We start from the raw sequence: 24,390 nt of genomic DNA on the forward strand, positions 1-24,390 counted from the left end.
AGGAGAGGAAGAAAAGCTTGGGAGCTGACTAGGAGAAGGTGAGTGAGGTGACAAAAAAACAATGAAATGAGAGACTTACCCAGGGGAAACATTTGTCAGAAATAGCAAATGGATGAATATCCATGAATTTTTTTTTCAGTTTGGGGCTGTAGTTACTTTCTATTTGAGGGATCTATGATGTAGAATCACCAAACTCAGACTGATCACAGGACTCTCTTCCTTCAGCTACACAACAGGGCATTTTATTTGTTACTTTGAGTATCTTATACGCATATAGGGGTATGTGTGTGTGTATGGTATGTTGCATTGTATATAAAACTGTCAAATATTCTTTTTATGTGATTAGCTAGCATTTTAAAAGGGGAGTCTATATACACATAAGTAATTACATACATATAAGTAATCCTAGAAGTAGGAAAGAAAATGTCAACGTAACAGTTTGGTTTAAGCATGAACAACATCTCCCCACCAGCATTCCTCCCACCTCTTCCATCACAACACTGGAGAGATAAGTATGTAACTAGTCAGCTCCAATGGATGATAGAGTAGTCAGATTTAAACTTGTGACCATTACACATTAGAACTGCCTCCTTATTTGGAAGTTTTCCACCTCAAATACATGTTCTATATTAATATCCCTTGACCTTGGCAACATATGAAAACTGAGGAGCTTTAAAAAATCTCAATGTCCAGGCTTCACCCAGACCAATTATATCAGAATATATAGGACCCAATCATCAGTATTTTGAAAAACTTTTCAGGTGACTCCTGTGTGCAACCAAGGTTGAGAATCACTTTCTTCTATGTCACATTGGTCAATCTGACAATATTTCCATAAATCTACATTATCTGAAAGCATGTTTCTATTTTTCTGATGACATCTCATTACCTAGCACTGTGGCATGGTTTTATAGGTAAGCTCACGAGATGAAGATTTGGTGCCTCTGCTATAACAAAACACCACAGACTGGGTGGCTTAAACAACAGAAAGTTATTTTCTCACAGCTCAGGACCCTGAAAGCCTGACACCAGGGTGCCAGCATGGTTGGGTTCTGGTAAAGGCTCTCTTCTTGACTTGTAGATGGCTGCCTTCTTACCCTCTGCTCACATGGCCTTTCCTCTTGCATGTGCATGGGAGCAAGGCGGTAGGGAGCAAGCTTACTGGTGTCTTTTATTATAAGAGCACTAATCCTGTCAAACCAGAGTCCCACCCTGATGACTTCATCTAACCCTAATTACCTCCCAGAGGTTTCATCTACAAATACCATCACATCACATTGGAGGCTGAGCCTTCAACATATGAATTTGGGGGAGACAACAATTCATTCCATAGTAAGGGTCGTCTTGCCACTCTCTGCCATCATTGCTTTTAAACCAGGAGGCTTCTTTGAGACAAGCACTAATTCAGTGTAGTCCAGACAGATAAAACTGCCCTTTTGTGTTGTATATAATTCAGCAGTGACACTTACATAACTACAGTGAGCCATGACAGTTTAACCAGATTCAAATTTTACTGCCAAAAAGTGTACCATTTTTGACAGATATATAAAAAATAAGTTAGAACAGAACCAGACTTTTCTTGTAAATGTTTAGTTTAGTTTGGAACTGCCTACTGCCTTTGGATTTGCTTTTCTATGTCTTGGTGAATTTGGTGCACAGAACTGCATGTTGTTTAAGACAGTTTGGTGGCAGGCTTCATCCTGGTAATGCTGCTGAATGTTTTCAGTCTCATATATGTTCTTCCCGGAGTTTGATAGATATGACATTATTTTTTTTTAGTTCCAAGCAAATTTTAGGTCATCTCACTGTGTGTGTTGCAAAGAACTTCACAATATCTTTAATAACTCCCTGTGGGGTGCCTGGAACTTCATTCTATTCACTTCAATCAATGGATTATGTTGTGTCCTGTGCAGAGTATCCGGAGTGAAAAATTCCCACTTCTAGTTTTCAAGCTTAAAAGTTCTAAGGTTTTTGTCTGTGTAGTATTATACTTGGAATTACTGTGGCATTCTACTTATCTGTATGTGTGAGTCTGTTTATCAGGGAAGGCAGGGGTGGGGTTAGAGGATGAGCAAGACAGATTGTTGTCAGACTCCTTTATCCCTGTTAGGATTAGTAAGGGGCCAATATTGTACATAGATTATAAATAGGCAAGCAATTTCTGGGAAGTATAAAAAGATTCTTAGGATCACACACCTGGCAGGGACTTAGCAGATAAAAAATACAGAAAATGTTTAAGGAGTCAAACAAATGAGGCATGGGATGGAAACGTGTTGATGGTGATGGGTTAGAGATATAAGCCCAAGGGGGACAAAAAAGATCTATGTTGTTCATCTCTGTCTCACCTAGCATGTGGCGTGAGGTGGTCCACACTGTAAGTGTTCAACAACTATTTGGTGAGTGAATGATAGAACAATCCCAGAATGACCAAAGGAAGACCCTCAAGAATATAAAACTAAGTCAATTATAGAAAGTCTCATGGAATTCAGGTTTGATTAAAAAGCACTACAGGATCCAGAAGTAAAGTCCAAGTACAATTTAAGGTGAAAACAAACCCCATATGTTGATCAATTAAGGGACATATGCTACAGAATATCTTCTGGCCTGATAGCTCTTTTTTTTTTTTTTTTTTTTTTAATTTTTATTTATTTATTTATTTATTTTTGGCTGTGTTGGGTCTTCGTTTCTGTGCGAGGGCTTTCTCTAGTTGTGGCAAGCGGGGGCCACTCTTCATTGCGGTGCGCGGGCCTCTCACTATCGCGGCCTCTCTTGTTGCAGAGCACAAGCTCCAGACGTGCAGGCTCAGTAGTTGTGGCTCACGGGCCCAGTTGCCCCGCGGCATGTGGGATCTTCCCAGACCAGGGCTCGAACCCGTGTCCCCTGCATTGGCAGGCAGATTCTCGACCACTGTGCCACCAGGGAAGCCCCTGATAGCTCTTTTACTCAAGATTCCTGGGCCTGTCTCTGCCTATTTGCTATCATTGGATAGGATGTGCATGATTATTTATCTTAATTTCTGAAAACAGAGTCTACCACCAAGTGGGTGAAGGAGACCTGAGGTCTGGATAATGAATTTATATTAGCAAGTAGTTTTGAATTTCTACCAAACGAGTGTGACTTTAAAACCTCTCATATCTCAGCAATTAGCCCCAAGGCATGTTCTGTCAGCGCAGTTTCCTGTTCGTGTACCCAGGTGGAGTTAATAACAGGACCTACTCACTGGACAGCTGTGAGGGCCTGAGACAGGGAGAGATGTGTGTAGATGTGTGCTGCTACTATTGTTGTTGTCATTATTATTATTATTATTATTAACCAGTTTAGGGATTTTAATTCTCCATTGTACATCAACTTTTGCTACAATATAATCACTTCACTTTGCTGAAGAACATGATGTATTTCTCTGAGGCAAAGACACACACATCCCACTAGGTACTTTGGGCAATTAACACATCACATTGATACTACTTAATTGGCTGTACATACTAAAGCAAATATTAATCAGGCAAAGTAGTGGGTTTTCAGTAAGAGATACAAGTCTGTAGAGGTAGATGCAGAAGGTTGCTATTTTGTAGAATGGATATACAAAGAGATTTTTCAGAGAAACATCAGATTTCGCCTTGCAGCGAGTAGCATGCTGGCAATTGGGGCGGATAGACTGTGAGCCTCTTGAGGTGAACCGGAACTGGCAAACATGTTCAAGTCTTCCCAGAAATGATTGATTTCTTCCGTTCGGTGGGAAAGGACAAAGCCAAAAATGAGAACGCTAGGAAAATGGAAAAGTCTCTATTTCTACAAAATAACCTAAGTTTAGTAAAGCCCCTCAGAAAGAGTCAAAAATTTTTAAGTTGTAACCTTTAAGCCAAAAATGTAATAACCTTTGTTAATTGAAATAAAAAAGAAAATATATTCGGTTACTTTTTCCTTACCATTTTTATATAACCAACAGTGTATGGGTATATACTTATAATGCTAGAAACGAATGTAATGTATCACTTTAGAGAAGGAATAAAATAATCATCATAGCCCACATCTCTTACCTTGATTCATAGCGCAAATATTTCTATTCTTGGAGCATTACTGCAGCTTTGGTGCTTAGAAATTTGCGGTGGATGAAAAATGATTCTGCAGCCTTTCATCCTTCACAATTTTCACACCATCTCAATAAGTTTAACTTTGCAATCGTGCCATCTAGTGCTCAAACGTCCTCAGTACTACAGCTCAACTTCATTAGAAGCAAAATAATACAGTAACAGGCAAATTACGTTAAAAACACCGTGCTAGGGCCTGGTGGCGCAGTGGTTGAGAATCTGCCTGCCAATGCAGGGGACACGGGTTCGAGCCCAGGTCTGGGAAGATCCCACATGCCGCGGAGCAACTAGGCCCGTGAGCCACAATTACTGAGCCTGCGCGTCTGGAGCCTGTGCTCCGCAACAAGAGAGGCCCCGATAGTGAGAGGCCCGCGCACCGCGATGAAGCGTGGCCCCCACTTGCCACAACTAGAGAAAGCCCTCGCACAGAAACGAAGACCCAACACAGTCATAAATAAATAATTAAAAATTAAAAAAAAAAAAGAATAAAGATGTTAATCTGAGATTACAAAACGATCTAAAAAAAAACAAAAAACAACACTGTGCTTGGGGACAGGCAATGTAATGAACAGTCCATCACTGAAACACTAAAACAGATTTCTTGTTAAATAAATATTTCTTGTTTATCATTATTGTTTCATTAATTTATTGCATTTAATTCATAAATATTTTTGTATATTCTATTTATATAGTCATACAAATTATACATAACATACACCATATATTGCAATTATACTTATTTTATATTTTATTTTTGTATTCCTATAATGTGTATTTTGTCTTCCTATAATGTGTCTTTCTATAACTTTAACAAAATGATCATTGAATTTGAAGGCAACACAACCCAACGACCCAGTCATGGATTGGGTTTGATTAGAGTGGATTGGATAGAGTGGAATGAAAAGATGGAAATCGGTTATTGTAATATTTGATTGCCTTGCATATCCTGCCCCAGGTCGTGGTTTTGCTACTGCTGATGACTGTGCCTTCAAGGGTCAGGTGCTTCAGGACATACCAAGAGAAACACAGAAGGGTTTTGGATTGCACGAAATAAAGCAATTTGCCATAATAGAAAAAAACTAGGGTCTTTTTTTTGCTTTACCATTGAGACTATTTTATGTATCTTTTAAAAAAAAAATTTAGGAAAGTATTTTTAGAAATTAATGAGCTTGAATAGTTTTCAAGATGTCCCAGAGACATGATTTTTATGTTCTTTACTAACCTTTAAGATGGCCTCTATATTGTCTATCGGTTCAGAAATTTAAGAGAAAAAAATTCATTTCTGTAATTATGAAAAGAATACAATTGATTAAAGACAGGCCCTATCAGATCACCTCCATCATTTTAGCATCTGAAAAAAGGTTGACAATATACTAGCTCTGACTGACTCTGATGTTAAAATGGAAAACCTCAGCCCTTGCCCTGATTCCAAGGTAGATGAAGTCCTATGGTCCATGAGGCTGCTCCCCTCTGCTCAGAACTCATCCTCTGAGCTCTTTCTCCCTTAGCCTTTTATCAGCTCCTCAAGGACAGGACACTCCCTCCCACTTTGGGCTCTGTTTACATGCCTTGCTTTAATCGGAATGACTTCTTTTATTCTTCACTCTCATTTAGTTCATTCTTACACCCCCTCAGATCTTACCCTAAGCATCATTTCTTCAGAGAAGCCCTCCAACCCCTGGATTAGTCCTTTCTTGTTATTAGATGGCACCCAAAATGTTTCCTTATTACTCCTCACCACACTTTGTAATTATATATACTTGTGTTATTATCTACTTTCTATCTCCTACTCCCACTAGATTATAAATTATGAGCAGGCTAGAATATTCCTTTTTATAACCCCTTAGGGTCCTAGCCACTGCGTTTTCTATAATGCCTGTTACAGAGAGTTTATGCGGGAGATAGTTGAGGAAATCAACCCAAGAGTCCAAAATTGAGAACTGAGATGCCCATTGTCCCAGCCCATGTAGATTTGTGAAGTCAACTCTGCTTTTATGTCACCCTCGGGGCAAGAGAATTGTCACTGAGGCAGGAGATCCTGGTGCCTGTATCCCAGCTTCTGAAGGAATACCCCTCAGCGACTTGTCACTTCCTGCAGCAGAGTCTGGGATTGGAGTGTTTGTTCCCACCACTTACAGAATTCCTGACCTTGCTCGCCACCACTCTTCCCACTTCTTGGGAATCAATTGACCTTTCACTCCCTAACCACCACTCTCCTTCCCACGCTCTTGTTCCTCACCCCAAAAACAAAGCAAAGCAAAACAAAACAAACCCAAACGAACTGCCTCCTCCTGCCTCTACTGTCAGCCATCTTCATGGATTAACAGAGAGATACAGAGAACAAAATATAAATTAATATTTCAGTAAATTATCCTATCACTCTGGTATTCAGCAGAGAGTAAACATAAATTTTACACAAAGGACACGTTAAGTTTTCAGTGTTTATTTTTGTAGCACTTCCCTTCTCTTTCTAGAAGACTGTAAGGTTCACCAACTATCTTAGAATATCAGACAAGCAATCATTCTGAGATCAATCATCTTCAAAGTGAGTTTTTCTTAAAAAGTTAAAACGTACTAAACTTCAGATGTCTATAACCAATCACCAATGTCTTCTAAAGAATAAGAAGTGAAGTTAGGATCTATAAGTAATTAATTTTGACATTGAATACATATAGACACACATATGTAGATTGGGTGTTTTTTGGTGCATTGTATTATATTTTATTTTAAATCTGGTGTATATATTCTCATTGTTTTAGAAAAGTAACACTTTTGCTTAACATCAAATACACACAAAAGAAAAATGCTTGCACTTTTGAAGATTTTCAAACCACACTGAGGATTCCAAGTGTCTCTCTGGGTCCCTCTCTTTTCCACCTGTGGTAGCATCTAATAGGTGTTACCCAAGCATGTGCTTCTTGAAAGCTGGATTGACTAATTCAATTGTCAACTCATTTAGAAGTCTGACTCTTAGATGTATACTTGATGAAAAAATTAACCAAACGGTATAAAGTTCACTCCGTAGAAACTCTTTACACTTCTACCTCCACAGCAACACGGATGTACACACAGTGGCATCACTTCTTAAACTGTATCTCCGAGAACTCCCAGAACCGGTTATTCCTTATGCCAAGTATGAGGATTTTTTGTCTTGTGCCAAACTGCTCAGCAAGGAAGAGGAAGCTGTAAGTCCATGCATTTATTTCTTAAAAAGCTATTGTTTGGGTTTTTTGTCAGTGTTCTTAGTCTTTAATCTGTAAATTTTCCTTTGCCCCATGCTTGGATTGTTTTCCACTATTCTAAGTATTGACATCACACATGTTTAGATTTTACACACACAACGCAGGTCCCATTTTTAATCCTCTCTCTGATCAAAAAGAAAAGTACAGATGAATAAATGAAATCAGCACTCCTTGCCACTTTGCCCTCAAATGCTAAAAATCGGAAGGACGCTCACTATATTAAGGCTACTCTTTCCCCCAAACAACCTTCTTACAAATAAGGCTATCTTCCCTTTTCAGTCAATTGTGAACAAATGTTAAAAATGTTAAAAGGGCTTCACTTAAACATGTTTCTCCACAAATAGTGCTTACAGAGATATTTGAAATGCTTTCACATCTTTTGAAAATATTTCTGAAATGTTCTCTGTGATAGTGGCAAGTTTTCAAGACAGTATCCTTCACTGGTAATATGTGAAACTAACTAAAATATAATAATAATAAAGGCTGTATGCCCATTTTCCATGTGCTTTAATTCCAAGGCCAACACTTAGATAACATTTATTCTCTTCTTTATATTCAGGGTGTTAAAGAATTAGCAAAGCAGGTGAAGAGCTTGCCAGTGGTCAATTACAACCTTCTCAAGTATATTTGCAGGTAAGAATTGTCCTAAAGACAAAAAACTAAATTTAAGAAGACTGTATTTAGCCTGACACTAATTTACTTTTGACAGTGAATAAAAATCACTTAACTGCTCTGAGTTCCAGTGTTGGCCTCTATAAAACTGAGGTTTGACAAGGTGATTTCTTTTTTTTCAAAATAAATTTATTTATTTATTATTTATTTTTGGCTGCGTTGGGTCTCCGTTGCTGCCCGTGGGCTTTCTCTAGCTGCGGCTAGTGGGGGCTACTCTTCGTTGCGGTGCGTGGGCTTCTCATCAAGGTGGCTTCTCGTGTTGTGGAGCACGGGATCTAGGGCGCACGGGCTTCAGTAGTTGTGGCACACGGGCTTAGTTGCTCCGCGGCATGTGGAATCTTCCCAGACCAGGGCTTGACCCCGTGTCCCCTGCATCGGCAGGGGGATTCTTAACCACTGCGCCACCAGGGAAGCCCTTGACAAGGTGATTTCAAAAGTTTCTCTGAGCACTAAAATTGTTTGATTTTGTAATTTGCTGTTTCTGAAGTCTCTCTGGCCTCTACATATTAAAGATATGTTGCTTTGAACTTCCATCCAGGTTGTTTATACATGTACCATGTACCATTGTTTAACAGAAGGAGCGTGTATCCTGGCATGAGAAAGATCTGCCCGGGAGTCCAGATTCTACCACTGACTACTTACGTGTCTTTATGCAATTTTCTTATCCTCTTTGAGACTAAAGATCCTAATAGGTAAAAAGGTAGTGAAAACACATATTTCACACAGCTGTTTTAAAAATTAAAGTATATTTTAAAATTTCATATACCTATACATATAGTGAATGCTAATATTAATTTTTTCCATTTCTCTCAAGACTCATTGAAAAAAACATTGTAACTCAATTCTGCTAGAACAATAATTGTGCTTCATAAAGCTCTCTCTCAATGACCATGTTTAATGTCAGGGATGCTATGTACCATGTCTGTGCCCCTATTTAAGAAATCAAGTATGTGCTATTGAAATATATTAAATTTATTTTTTAAAATTTTATTGGAGTATAGTTGATTTACATGAAACATATTAAATTTAAATAAAGAGATTAATGATTGGCACTACAGGTCATTGTAAACTATTTTAAACGATAGCTTCCCAGTCCATTTTTAAATAAAATTAAAAATTTTAATTCAGTACAGTGCATCATTTACATGTGTTTTTTGCATCATGATTAGATAAATGTACAGCTGACTGGGAACTATGGAGTTTAAGACTAACGCCAGACACTGTGGAGTTCATTGTCAACTGTAATTGAGTAGGAATTCCAGAACCTCCTGCCATACTTTTTCTGGTGATGGTTAGCATTCAGGAAACAAACAAGACCTTAGGTTTCAGAATTTGAAAAAGCAAGAAATAGTTTCACTGATAAGATAGATTTATTAACATAGAAGGGTTCCATCCCAAGTTTTTGAACTAATTCAAGCTATTGTAGTGGATGAGAAAAGGGTGACAGTCTCTTAAGTAAAAGGGAAAAAGGCTTTTTGGAGAACAGTATTGCAAGTCTTTATCTCCACAATAGAAAACCTTAACTTCTCTTAACACATTTAAAGCAGACTTTTAATTTCAGCTATTTCAAATAAGAAATAGTAGTTTGACTTTTTGCCCTTCAGTCTTGCTATAATTAGGCTGTATAACAGTAGTGAACATGTGGAAATAGACACTTTTTTATTTTTATTTTTGGCCACGCTTGTGGGATCTTAACGGCAGTGAAAGCATGGAGTCCTAACCACTGGACCACCAGGGAATTCCCAAACGGCACCTTTTTAAAAACTCATGGTATAGTAATCAAGAGTTCAGACTCTAGCATCAGATCACCTGGATTCAGATCTCAGCTCTGCAAACTCTGTGTCCTTGGAGAAGAGTCTTACCTCTCTGGTGCCTCACGTGTCTAACCTGTAAAATGGAGATAATGGTATTTACCTCACAGAGATGCTTTGAGAGTTTAATAAGTTAGCATGACTGACACATAATAAAATATATTATTTTAAATAGCACATAAAATAGGTTAAAATTTTTTTCATCACTTCTTTGTCTCATTAGTACAATTAGTAAACCATGAATTAATAGAAGTTCTTGTAGAAACAAAGAGGGGATGGGAAATGAAGAAAAGCTGAAAAATTACAAAAACAATCTCTGCTATTAAAATCATTTGGGGATAGTGGGAAGCAGCCTCATAGCACAGGGAGATCAGCTCAGTGCTATGTGACCACCTAGAGGGGTGGGATAGGGAGGGTGGGAGGGAGGGAGACACAAGAGGGAAGAGATATGGAGATATATGTATATGTATAACTGATTCACTTTGTTATAAAGCAGAAACTAACACACCATTGTAAAGCAATTATACTCCAATAAAGATATTTTAAAAAAAAAATCATTTGGGGAAAGGGCTATTTCATGCCTCTAATTCTTTAGCACCTAACAAGTTAAAACAATTTGTGCTTGCAATTTTCCATATCAGTAGAACTGAGGTTTTATTTTAAACCATGTTTGATCTCATTTTTTAATAGACTATAAATTCGAAGCTCACAAATTACTCCACAAAGAGAGTTGATTCCTCCTCTCTGAAATAAGAGATTGTACCAGACAATCTTATTTATAGTTCTTGAATTAAATATATATATAAATTTAAAATTTTATTTAGAGATTGGAAAGAAATTCATATTCTTGAATCTCAAGTCCACATTAGCATTATCCAAACACTCTTGTCCCTGTGACTGACAGGGAAACCAAGCCAAGCCAGGCCAGAGCAGATATTTGATATGATCCCTTATGAGTTTGATCCTTAATAATTTGCAATATACATTCTGCACATTTGACAGAGAGATGTTTGAATTCCTAAAGAATTTTGTGTCTATAATCATCTTTGAACGTACTCCACTCCATAAATTTCCTTATAACCCATTTTCTTCCACTGACAAGTTTGATCCCATTGTGTTCTGTTCATACTCTTGCACCCAACAGGTTCTTGGATGAAGTACAGTCCTATTCAGGAATTAACAAAATGAGTGTGCAGAACTTGGCCACTGTCTTTGGCCCTAATATCCTGCGCCCCAAAGTGGAAGATCCTTTGACCATTATGGAGGGTAAGTAAATTATTATCTTATACCCTCATCAATAGAACTGTCTCTTTGTTGTCCTGAGCCTATTCTCCTGTGAGGAAACTAGGGAAATAAGTGAATCCATGGTAACTCCATTCATGGACTCAAGTTCTTCAAATACAAAAACTCCTCTTTGGGAGTCAGGCATTTTTTTTGGAGTTTACTAAACATAACTTACCAAATGATTCCTTAGGAGTTTTATAAGAATAAATGGAACTTCCATAAGTCATCTGCAAAGTATCACACAAGAATGGGAAAAAATCTAATTCACTTTTTGAGTCCAATGCAATTTTCAGAAAATTCAAATAGTTACTATTTTAAGTTAATGTATTTTTATTAATTCTGGTTTTATTTGACGAATTTCAAGAGGCAGAAAATATGGGCCTCTGTAAGATAATGCTGCTTATTTACCTTGGGTTGAAACATGAAGAAATTCTTGTTTTCTGTATTACAAAATGCCTCAAATTCTTTTCCACAATGAACTGTTACTTCTGTTTATTTCCAGCAGGCCTCACTGCTTGAGTGCTTTTTTACCTGTGGCCATCAGTAGTACTGCTGATGTGCAGGTCTTGCTGAGCTGAAAGAGTAAGATTAGAGGATGGAAAACTCATTAAGCAGCAGAAAAGAGAGAACTAGACATAGAGATTGTTCAGAGATATGCAGAGGGTATCCCTCAAGTCTTTGCCTAAGAATTGCTTTATGCTTGCATGAGAGGACTCTATACTACTTTCTGGGGGAGAGTACCAGAAATCAGTAGTATGAGCCATTCCTGGGCCTCACAGCAAGCTTGAAATAACTGTGTTTCCCACAACGAGAGTAGAAAACCCTGACATTGAGACATTGTATCGAGCCCTCAGAAAGGTATTACCTTGGTGATAATGTTAAAAGTTACAGTCTCTATATAAAGTTTTTAAAAGAAATACTAATGATTCAATAGAGGTTTGGGGAAGAAAAGGAGGAATAGTTGGAGCACAAAGGATTTTTAGGGCCATGAAACATTATTCTATATGATACTGTAATGGTGAATACATGATATTATGCATTTGTCAAAACCCAGATCTCACAAAGAGTGATTTCTAATATAAACTGTGGACTTTAGTTAATAATAATAATAATAATGTGTCAATATTGGTTCATCAATGGAATCTAAAACTGTTAAAAACCTAAAACTGCTCTAAAGGTTTCACATTAGAAACTATGCAATTCAAAAGGACATGGATCAAAATAAAGCCTATAAGTGTAAAAAAAAATCCAACTTATCTTCAAACACCTAACTATAGCAAAAAAAAGTCCAACACAATTTAAAGATATTTTTTCCAAATTAAATAAAGCAGTGTGCTAAAAAAGAAAACATATATTCCCTTAAGACTTATAGTCAATGTTTATGTCAACTTTATTCATAATAGCTCCAATCTGAAGATGATCAATTGTCCTTCAATTATTGAATAGATAAACAAATTTTGATACATCCATGAAATGGAATTCTACTCAGCAATAAAAAGAATGAACTACTGATACATGGATAACAATATGGATAAATGACAAAAGCATTATGCTAAGTGAATAATGCCTAGACACAAAAGACTTCATACTGTATAATTGCATTTATGTGAAATTCTAGAAAAGAAAAAACTGTAGTGACAGAAAGCAAATCAGTGGTTGCCATGGATAAGGGATTGGCTACAAAGGGGCACAAGTGAATTATCTATATAATGATTAGGTGGTGATTAAAGGACTGTCGTTTGTCCAAATTTATCATATACCTCACAGATATCTTGTACATGTGCAAAATGAGACATGTACAAGGTAATGTATTGCAAAAAATACAAACTGAATCTACATTTCAATAGAATGCTGCCATACATATGTATCTTAAAGTGCCTAGGTACCTTCAAAGGAAAATTGAATTCTTATCCAGTTCTTATGAAAAAAAGTACCCCATAATATGGTATTTAAATTCAACCTGTATAAAATTATATGAGCCTGGGGAATTGTTGGAACATGTAGTCCAGTGGGACTCCCAAATCTGCTTGGACTCTTCAGAATGGACAGGTGATTATAACCATTCTGACCTCATTTATTTCGGCTTCATGTTTCTTATTAGCATTCTAAGGAAGAGAATGACAGAGAGGGGAGAATAAAAAGGAAAAAAAGATAGTGCATATAATGACACATAGATCATTATTACTACCAGGCTAGTCTGTCCTAAATGGCTATAAAAATTGAAAGGAAGTCCCTTTGCAAGAAATGATTGCCATTTACTATTCTGGAAACTAGATGAAAGCAAAGCCTTCCAAGGTAATAGACATATATTTCTAAATCTCTAGGGATCTGACACTCACTCTATAATCGTGGCAGGTATACACTGGCATAGTTGTTCACGTATTTCATCATGGAGACCTTGAGGATATCTTTCTTCAATAAATTAAATGCCCCACACAGTTCACAACTGTGATAAAAAGCAGTGATGTTTCTAAATTGATACATAACTGATACGAGAATCCAGTTATCTTCTACAAGCCAGTCTTAAAAATATTAAATCCAGTTATCTTCTACAAGTAGGTCTTAAAAATATTAAAAGTATTTGCAAAAATGTGAACAGTGCACCTCTTCTCCCTACTTTGATTGTTTTAAAAAATATAAGTACATTGTTTATATTAATATGTAAAAAAAAAAAAAAAGCAGTGATGTTTCAAATGTTAATATTCCAGTGATGGGGAAAGCTCTATTTTCCCAAAGTACTAGACAGAGCCATATATGACAGAGGCTGCTAATGTTTGAAAGTATATCCGTCATATGGGCAAATAGTGAAACAGTTGTCTTCAAACACAGTACATAATGGTGTCAGTGTTGACAGTCATTTTAAAGATGCTAAAATCTTTTCTTCAGATTCACTGCTACATGCATTGAAAATAGGATGACAAATGCAGAAGTTACTAAAAGAGAAAAGATAAATATATAATACCATTAATTTCATTCAGTCTTTTTTATTCCACAACTCCATCATAATTGATGATTCAGTAGATAGTTGTCTTTTATTTAGTTTCTTATTTAGAACAACACCGAATTTACTTATTATTACTACAGTTTTAAATCCAGCAGCTGTTCTACTTTCATTCTTTTACATGTAGCTGTCCAGTTATCCCACCACCACTTATTGAAGAGGCTGTCTCTTTCTCCATTGTATATTCTTGGCTCCTTTGTCATAAATTAGGTGACCATGTGTGTGTGAGTTTATCTCTAGGCTTTCTATCCCGTACCACTGATCTATATTTCTGTTTTTATACCGATACCAAACTATACCGTAGTATAGTTTGAAGTCAGGTAGCCTGATTCCTCCAGCTCCATTTTTCTTTCTCAAGATTGCTTTGGCTATTGGGGGCCTTTTATGTTTCCATACAAATTGTAAAATTTTTTGTTCTAATTCTGTGAAGAATGCCATTGGTAGTTTGACAGGGGTTGCATTGAATCTGTAGATTGCTTTGGGTAGTATAGTCATTTTCACAATATTCATTCTTCCAGTCCAAGAATGTGGTATATTTCTCCATCTGTTCATGTCATCTTTGATTTCTTTCATCAGTGTTTTATAGTTTTCTGAGTACAAGTCTTTTGCCTCCTAAGGTAGGTTTATCCCTAGGTAGTTTATTCTTTTTGTTGCAATGGTAAATGGGATTGTTTCCTAAGTTCTCTTTCTGATTTTTCATTGTTAGTGTATAGGAATGCCAGAGATTTCTGTGCATTAATTTTGTATCCTGCAATTTTACCAAATTCATTGATTAGCTCTAGTAGTTTTCTGGTGGCATCTTTAGGGTTCTCTATGTGTAGTATCATGTCACCTGCAAACAGTGACTGTTGTACTTCTTCTTCTCCAATTTGCATTCCTTTTATTTCTTTTTTTTTTTAACATCTTTATTGGAATATAATTGCTTTACAATGGTGTGTTAGTTTCTGCTTTATAACAAAGTGAATCAACTATACATATACATATATCCCCATATTTCTTCCCTCTTGTGTCTCCCTCCCTCCCACCCTCCCTATCCCACCCCTCTAGGTGGTCACAAAGCACAGAGCTGATCTCCCTGTGCTATGCAGCTGCTTCCCACTACCTATTTTACATTTGGTAGTATATATAAGTCCTTGCCGCTCTCTCACTTCGTCCCAGCTTACCGTTCCCCCTCCCCGTGTCCTCAAGTCCATTCTGTAGTAGGTCTGCATCTTTATTCCCATCCTGCCCCTAGGTTCTTCATAACCATTTTTTTTTTTTAGATTCCATATATATGTGTTAGCATACGGTATTTGTTTTTCTCTTTCTGACTTACTTCACTCTGTATGACAGACTCTAGGTCCATCCACCTCACCACAAATAACTCAATTTCATTTCTTTATATGGCTGAGTAATATTCCATTGTATATATGGGCCACATCTTCTTTATCCATTCATCTGTCAATGGACACTTAGGTTGCTTCCGTGTCCTGGCGATTGTAAATAGTGCTGCAATGAACATTGTGGTACACATCTCTTTTTGAATTATGGTTTTCTCAGGGTATATGCCCAGTAGTGGGATTGCTGGGTCGTATGGTAGTTCTATTTTTAGTTTTTTAAGGAACCTCCATACTGTTCTCCATAGTGGCTGTATCAGTTTACATTCCCACCAGCAGTGCAAGAGGGTTCCCTCTTCCCCACACCCTCTCCAGCATTTATTGTTTGTAGATTTTTTGATGATGGCTATTCTGACCGGTGTGAGGTGATATCTCATTGTACTTCTGATTTGCATTTCTCTAATGATTAATGATGTTGAGCATTCTTTCATGTGTTTGTTGGCAATCTGTATATCTTCTCTAGAGAAACGTCTATTTAGGTCTTCTGCCTATTTTTGGATTGGGTTGTTTGTTTTTTTGATATTGAGCTGCATGAGCTGCTTGTAAATTTTGGAGATTAATCCTTTGTCAGTTGCTTCATTTGCAATATTTTTTCCCATTCTCAGGGTTGTCTTTTCATCTTGTTTATGGTTTCCTTTGCTGTGCAAAAGCTTTTAAGTTTCATTAGGTCCCATTTTGTTTTTACTTCCATTTCTCTAGGAGGTGGGTCAAAAAGGATCTTGCTGTGTTTTATGTCATAGAGTGTTCTGCCTATGTTTTCCTCTAAGAGTTTGAGAGTGTCTGGCCTTACATTCAGGTCTTTAATCCATTTTGAGTTCATTTTTGTGTATGGTGTTAAGGAGGGTTCTAATTTCATACTTTTACATATACCTGTCCGGTTTTCCCAGCACCACTTATTGAAGAGGCTGTCTTTTCTCCACTGTATATTCTTGCCTCCTTTATAAAAGATAAGGTGACCATATGTGCGTGGGTTTATCTCCGGGCTTTCTATCCTGTTCCATTGATCTATATTTCTGTTTTTGTGCCAGTACCATACTGTCTTGATTACTGTAGCTTTGCAGTATAATCTGAAGTCAGGGAGCCTGATTCCTCCAGCTCCATTTTTCGTTCTCAACATTGCTTTGGCTATTCGGGGTCTTTTGTGTTTCCATACAAATTGTGAAATTTTTTGTTCTAGTTCTGTGAAAAATGCCAGTGGTAGTTTGATAGGGATTGCATTCAATCTGTAGATTGCTTTGGGTAGTATAGTCATTTTCACAATGTTGATTCTTCCAATCCAAGGACATGGTATATCTCTCCATCTATTTGTATCATCTTTAATTTCTTTCATCAGTGTCTTATAATTTTCTGCATACAGGTCTTTTGTCTCCTTAGGTAGGTTTATTCCTAGATATTTTATTCTTATTGTTGCAATGGTAAATGGGAGTGTTTTCTTAATTTCACTTTCAGATTTTTCATCATTAGTGTATAGGAATGCCAGAGATTTCTGTGCATTAACTTTGTATCCTGCTACTTTACCAAATTCATTGATTAGCTCTAGTAGTTTTCTGGTAGCATCTTTAGGATTCTCTATGTATAGTATCATGTCATCTGCAAACAGTGACAGCTTTACTTCTTCTTTTCTGATTTGGATTCCTTTTATTTCTTTTTCGTCTCTGATTGCTGTGGCTAAAACTTCCAAAACTATGTTGAATAATAGTGGTGAGAGTGGGCAACCTTGTCTTCTTCCTGATCTTAATGGAAATGGTTTCAGTTTTTCACCATTGAGGATTATGTTGGCTGTGGGTTTGTCATATATGGCCTTTATTATGTCCAGGAAAGTTCCCTCTATGCCTACTTTCTGCAGGGTTTTTATCATAAATGGGCGTTGAATTTTGTCAAAAGTTTTCTCTGCATCTATTGAGATGATCATATGGTTTTTCTCCTTCAATTTGTTAATATGGTGTATCACATTGATTGATTTGCATATATTGAAGAAAGCTTGCATTCCTGGAATAAACCCCACTTGATCATGGTGTATGATCCTTTTAATGTGCTGTTGGATTCTGTTTGCTAGTATTTTGTTGAGGATTTTTGCATCTATGTTCATCAGTGATATTAGCCTGTAGTTTTCTTTGTGACATCTTTTTCTCGTTTTGGTATCAGGGTGATGGTTGCCTCGTACAATGAGTTTGGGAGTGTTCCTCCCTCTGCTATATTTTGGAAGAGTTTCAGAAGGATAGGTGTTAGCTCTTCTCTAAATGTTTGGTAGAATTCACCTGTGAAGCCAACTGGTCCTGGGCTTTTGTTTGTTGGAAGATTTTTAATCACAGTTTCAATTTCAGTGCTTGTGATTGGTCTGTTCAGATTTTCTATTTCTTCCTGGTTCAGTCTTGGCAGGTTGTGCATTTCTAAGAATTTGTCCATTTCTTCCAGGTTGTCCATTTTATTGGTATAAAGTTGCTTGTAGTAATCTCTCATGATCCTTTGTATTTCTGCAGTGTCAGTTGTTACTTCTTTTTCATTTCTAATTCTATTGATTTGAGTCTTCTCCCCTTTTTTTTTTTTTTGATGATCTGGCTAATGGTTTATCAATTTTGTTTAGCTTCTCAAAGAACCAGCTTTTAGTTTTACTGATCTTTGCTATCATTTCCTTCATTTCTTTTTCATTTATTTCTGATCTGATCTTTATGATTTCTTTCCTTCTGCTAACTTTGGGGTTTTTTTGTTCTTCTTTCTCTAATTGCTGTAGGTGCAAGGTTAGTTTGTTTATTTGAGATGTTTCCTATTTCTTAAGGTAGGATTGTATTGCTATAAACTTCCCTCTTAGAACTGCTTTTGCTGCATCCCATAGGTTTATGGTCATCTTGTCTCCATTGTCATTTGTTTCTAGGTATTTTTGGAGTTCCTCTTTGATTTCTTCTGTGATCTCTTGGTTATTAAGTAGTGTATTGTTTAGCCTCCATGTGTTTGTATTTTTTACAGATTTTTTCCTGTAATTGATATCTACTCTCATAGCTTTGTGGTCAGAAAAGATACTTGATACGATTTCAATTTTCTTTAATTTACCAAGGCTTGATTTGTGACCCAAATATGATCTATCCTGGAGAATGTTCCATGAGCACTTGAGAAGAAAGTTTATTCTGTTGTTTTTGGATGGAATGTCCTATAAATATCAATTAAGTCCGTGTTGTTTAATGTATCATTTAAAGCTTGTGTTTCCTTATTTATTTTCATTTTGGATGATCTGTCCTTTGGTGAAAGTGGGGTGTTAAAGTCCCCTATTATGATTGTGTTACTGTCGATTTCCCCTTTTATGGCTGTTAGTATTTGCCTTATGTATTGAGGTGCTCCTCTGTTGGGTGCATAAATATTTACAATTGTTATATCTTCTTCTTGCATTGATCCCTTGATCATTATGTAGTGTCCTTCTTTGTGTCTTGTAATAGTCTTTATTTTAAAGTCTATTTTGTCTGATATGAGAATGGCTACTCCAGCTTTCTTTAGATTTCCATTTGCATGGAATATCTTTTTCCATCCCCTCACTTTCAGTCTGTATCTGTCCCTAGGTCTGAAGTGGTCTCTTGTAGACAGCATATATACAGGTCTTGTTTTTCTATCCATTCAGCCAGTCTATGTCTTTTGGTTGGGGCATTTAATCCATTTACATTTAAGGTAATTATCGATATATATGTTCCTATTACGATTTTCTTAATTGTTTTGTGTTTGTTATTGTAGGTCTTTTCCTTCTCTTGTGTTTCCTGCCTAGAGAAGTTCCTCTAGCATTTGTTGTAAAGCTGGGTTGGTGGTGCTGAATTCCCTTTTATTTCTTTTTCTTCTCTGATTGCCATGGCTAGGACTTCCAAAACTATGTTGAATAAGAGGGGTGAGAGTGGACATCCTTGTCTTGTTCATGATCTTATTGGAAATGCTTTCAGTTTTTCACCATTGAGTATTTGCTGTGGGTTTGTCATATATAGCTTTTATTATGTTGAGGTAGGTTCCCTCTATGCTCATTTTCTGTAGAGTCTTTTTTTTGGACATCTTTATTGGAGTATAATTGCTTTACAATGTTGTGTTAGTTTCTGCTGTATAACAAAGTGAATCAGCTATATGTATACATATATCCCCATATCCCCTCCCTCTTGCGTCTTCCTCTCACCCTCCCTATCCCATCCCTCTAGGTGGTCACAAAGCATCGAGTTGACCTCCCTGTGCTTTTGGGTGTTGAATTTTGTCAAAAGCTTTTTCTGCATCTATTGAGATGATCGTATGGTTTTTATTCCCTAATTTGTTAATATGGTGTATCACATTGATTGATTTGCATATATTGAAGAATCCTTGCATTCCTGGGATAAATTCCACTTGATCATGGTGTATGATCCTTTTAATTTGTTGTTGGATTCTGTTGGCTAGTTTTTTGTTGAGGATTTTTGCATCTATGTTCATCAGTGATATTGGTCTGTAATTTTCTATTTTTGTCATATCTAACATCATACATAAAAATAAACTCCAAATGGATTACAGACCTAAATATAAGACCAGACACTATAAAACTCTTAGAGGAAAACATAAGAAAAGCACTCTTTGACATAAACCACAGCAAGATCTTTTTTGACCCACCTCCTAGAGTAATGAAAATAAAAACAAAAATAAACAAATAGGACCTAATTAAACTTAAATTTTTAGCACAGCAAAGAAAACCATAAACAAGATGAAAAGATAACCCTCAGAATGGGAGAAAATATTTGCAAATGAAGCAATGGACAAAGGAGTAATCTCCAAAATATATAAACAGTTCATGGAGCTCAATATCAAAAAAACAGAAAACCCAATTAAAAAAGGGGCAGAAGACCTAAATAGACATTTCACCAAAGAAGACATACAGATGGCCAAGAGGCACATGAAAAGATGCTCAACATCACTAATTATTAGTGATGCAAATAATTATTAGTGCAGCAAATAAAAACTACCATGAGGTATCACCTCACACTGGTCAGAATGGCCATCATCAAACAGTCTACAAACAATAAATGCTGGAGAGGGTGTGGAGAAAAGGGAACCCTTTTGCACTGTTGGTGGGAATGTAAATTGATAGAGCCACTATGGAGAACAGTATGGAGGTTCCTTAAAAAACTAAAAAGAGAGCTACCATGTGACCTAGCAATCCCACTACTGGGCATATACCATGAGAAAACCATAATTCAAAAGGACACATTTACCCCAGTGTTCACTGCAGCACTATTTACAATAGCCAGGACATGGAAACAACCTAAATGTCCAACAGTAGATGAATGGAAAAAGAAAATGTGGTACATATAAACAATGGAATATTACTCAGCCATAAAAAGGGACGAAATTGGGTCATTTGTAGAGATGTGGATGGACCTAGAGTCTGTCATACAGAGTGAAGTAAGCCAGAAAGAGAAAAACAAATATCGTATATTAACGCATATATGTGGAATCTAGAAAAATGGTACAGATGAACCTATTTGTAAGGCAGGAATAGAGATGCAGACATAGAGAATGGACATATGGACACCGGGGGGAAGGGGAGGGTGGGACGAATTGGGAGATTAGGTTTGAGATAAATACACTACATAAAATAGATAGCTAGCGGGAACCTGCTGTATAGCACAGGGAGCTCAGTTCGGTGCTCTGTGATGACCTAGATGGGTGGCATGGTGGAGGTGGGGGGGAGGTCCAAGAGGGAGGGTATACATATAGCTGATTCACTTCATTGTACAGCAGAAACTAACAACATTGTAAAGCAATTTTACTCCAATAATAAATAAATAAGTAAATAAATAAATCCAACAGCTGAAATATAGTTGGACAAGTACATGATTTGGAGTGAGAAGATGAAGTATCATATTTCACCCTGGTCACTTATCATCTGTGTGTCCCTGGGCAAAACTGTAACCTCTCTGAACCTCAATTTTCTCATCTGAAAAATGTTAAGTCCTATCTCACAGCCTTCTGAGAAAATTTAGAAGATGTAAGTGAAACATTTCTACCTAACACAGTTTCACAAACTCTAATACACACAGGAATCATCTAGGAATATTGCTGAAATTCTGATTCAGAAGGTCTGTCTGTGGTGGGTCCTCTATGCTCTGCCAGTGCTACTATTCTGTTATTGCTGGTGTCATCTGGGGGCTGGTTAGAAATGTAAAATCTCATGCCCCACTCAGTATTTACATTTTAACAGAATCTCCAGATAATTTGTATGAACATTAATGTTTGAGCAGCACTGGCCAGCATCAGACCTAACACACTGCAGATTCCTAATCTAAATATGTTAGAAGTTTTGAATCATTACAGAAGTGTGCAGGATATAGATGAATATAACACATATTTTCCTATTCAGAATTTGAATTATATTCAGAGCCAAATCCTGCCCAGGTGTTGCTTTAAGCTAATGAGTGGCCTCATTCCAAGTCAGGCTTCTACTCTCTGACAGCTACTAGCAGCTATTTCAGTAGATATCTGCATTGTCAACAGCACTTATCATTTTCTTCACCAAATTTATTTAAGTATTTTAAATAATATTACCTTTACTAACTAAAATTTGTTTCCCTGTATTTATTTATCAGAGACTACTCTTAGGAGCTTTTATCAACATGATAAAAGAAACACAGTTAACACACCACATTAATATAGTTCAAGCCAAAGCAAAGATGATTAATGCTTTCATGAGCCTACACTGCTTTATTGTGGGTACATGAATAAAATTTTTACAAAGATTCTTAGGGGATTGGGACACCTAAATTTGTGAAACTACTTTAGAAGCCCAGTTAGTGGTGGTGGCCTATTTTAAGGGGTGGGAACAGCCCAGCATGTAAGTCAGTGAGGAATATGTGAAAATATATTTTGAGATTTTGGCTAACATGCCATAAAACCTGATAAATCCACCAATTTTTAGAAAGAATATTACTGCTTTTTATGATAGGTTAGCCTTTCTATCCACTGTTGTCTGAGTTATTTTTAGTATCTGAAACTTGTAAGGTATTGATTTCTAATCATACTTTACAGTGAATAATAGAAATATGAGGATCAAATGAGAACCTTAGCATTTTCATTTGTGTAAGAGAATTATTTTCTTTCTTGAAGGTCTTCTCTTTGTTTAAAATGCCCTGAAGCATTGATATTTCTTGTAGAGCAGATTTGCTAGTGGCAAATTCTCTCAGCTAGGAATGTCTTATTTGTCCCTCATTTTTGAAGCCTAGGTTTGCTGGATAATGTAATTCTGGCAATAAGAATGATGAAAAATCAGCTGATAATCTTATTGAGAATCCATTGTACATGAGTTGGTTATCTCTTGCTGTTCTCAAGGTTCTCTCTTTGTCTTTGGTTTAAGACAGTTTGACTATGATGGGTCTAGGTCTGGATCCTTTTGCATTTAGCTTGCTTGGAATTTGATGAGCTTCTTGAATGTGTAGACTCATATTTTTTCATCAAATTTCATCAAATTCCAGCAACTATTTCTTCAAATATTCTTTCTGCTCATTTCTCTTTCTACTCTCCTCCTGGGATACCATTACGCCTATGCTAGTATGCTTGATGGTGTCCCACAGGTCTCTGAGGCTCTGCTCATTTGTCTTTATTCCTCTTCCTTCTGTTCCTCAGACTGGGTAACCACAGTTGTCTTCAGGTATGCTGATTCTTTCTTCTGCCTGCTCAAGTCTGCTGTTGATTCCCTCTACTTATTCTTTTCATTTGAGTTATTGTACCTTTCAACTCCAGAATATCTATTTGATTCTTTTCTATACTTTCAAGCTCTTTATTGATATTTGGTGAAACATTGTTATCACTTTCCTTTGGTTCCTTCATTTATTAGAAAACATTTAAAATAGCAAATTTAAAGTCTGACCAGTGAGTACAGTGTCTGGGTTTCCTCAGAGTCTGTTTTTTTTTTTTTTTTTTTTCCCTTGTATATGGGCCATGCTTTGTTTATTTTTTGCATGTAGCATTATTTTTTGAAAACTGCACATTTTTTAATAATATAATAATATGGGAACTCTGGATATCAGATTCTTACCCTCCCTTTGTTGTTGTTGCTGTTTGTTGTTTGGTTTTTTAGTGAGTTTTCTGAACTAATTCTCTAAAGTCTATATTATTTGTCATCCGTGGCCACTGAAGTCTCTGCTTGGCTTACTTAGTTGTCAGCTAGGGATTGAACAAAGATTAAAAGACTATAGCTAATAAGTCTCCCAGTCTTTACCAAGACACTCTGTGTGCGTGTTGGGGCAAACTTTCAACACTCAGCCAGGCAGGTTACAACTCTGCTTTAGCATTCAGATCCTTTTTGTGCAGAGCCTCAAGATCAGTCAGAGGTGAGAGCTTGGGAACTTCTCGGTTCTTTCCTGAGCATGCATATAGCCCTAGGCATGCACAGAACCCTAAGCAGGCATGTAATCTTCTAAATTCTCAGGAATAAAGGAGAGCTTTTCAACACCTCCTAAGGAAATCTCTTTCCTCAGATTTTCCTTCTAAGCTTTTTATTTAGCCTATTGTTTGTCTTCAACTGTTATCCACTTGCTTCAGGCAAACATGATTTTAAATGAAAGAGCCCCTAATTGTTTTTGACAAATGGCCTTGAGAAAAGTCTTGCTAACTCTGGTCAAATTCTTAGTCAGATAAAATGAAGACAAGCCTCTTGAGTGGCGTCTTCCAGGGAACCACCAAACAAGTAAAATAATGACAATTCTTTGGGAATGGGACTTTGAAGGATTTCCAACCCTGCTTTTCCCATTCCAGTGGCTGCCAGACTGCTGGTCCCACTGTGATTGTGGGCTGTTGGTTTTCAAGGCCACTGCAGAGAGGAGGATAGGAATAGGATGAGTTAAAATACCACAGTGTTTGCTGTTCTTTACCAAGATTCAATGATTTTTTTTTTTTAATAAACACTCTCCAGATTACAACAAGCCTTTATTT

At 36.8% G+C, this 24,390-nt stretch overlaps 1 protein-coding gene across 8 annotated transcripts in view; it reads left to right on the top strand.

The window, feature by feature from the left end:
* The window catches only part of ARHGAP24 (Rho GTPase activating protein 24), a 521,847-nt gene that overhangs the window by 484,250 nt on the left and 13,207 nt on the right, over positions 1 to 24,390 (top strand). For all 8 annotated transcript variants that reach the window (XR_009701126.1, XM_061192471.1, XM_061192470.1 and 5 more), the window contains 3 exons: positions 7,141 to 7,273; positions 7,890 to 7,963; positions 10,958 to 11,079. Coding sequence is in view for 7 of the 8 variants with exons in the window: in XM_061192471.1 (XP_061048454.1) it covers positions 7,141 to 7,273; positions 7,890 to 7,963; positions 10,958 to 11,079 (329 nt within the window). In the remaining variant the exon portion in view is untranslated. The remainder of the gene's footprint in view (positions 1 to 7,140; positions 7,274 to 7,889; positions 7,964 to 10,957; positions 11,080 to 24,390) is intronic.

The sequence above is a fragment of the Eubalaena glacialis genome, chromosome 5 (assembly GCF_028564815.1).
Source record: "Eubalaena glacialis isolate mEubGla1 chromosome 5, mEubGla1.1.hap2.+ XY, whole genome shotgun sequence".
NCBI classification, from domain to species: Eukaryota; Metazoa; Chordata; class Mammalia; order Artiodactyla; family Balaenidae; genus Eubalaena; species Eubalaena glacialis.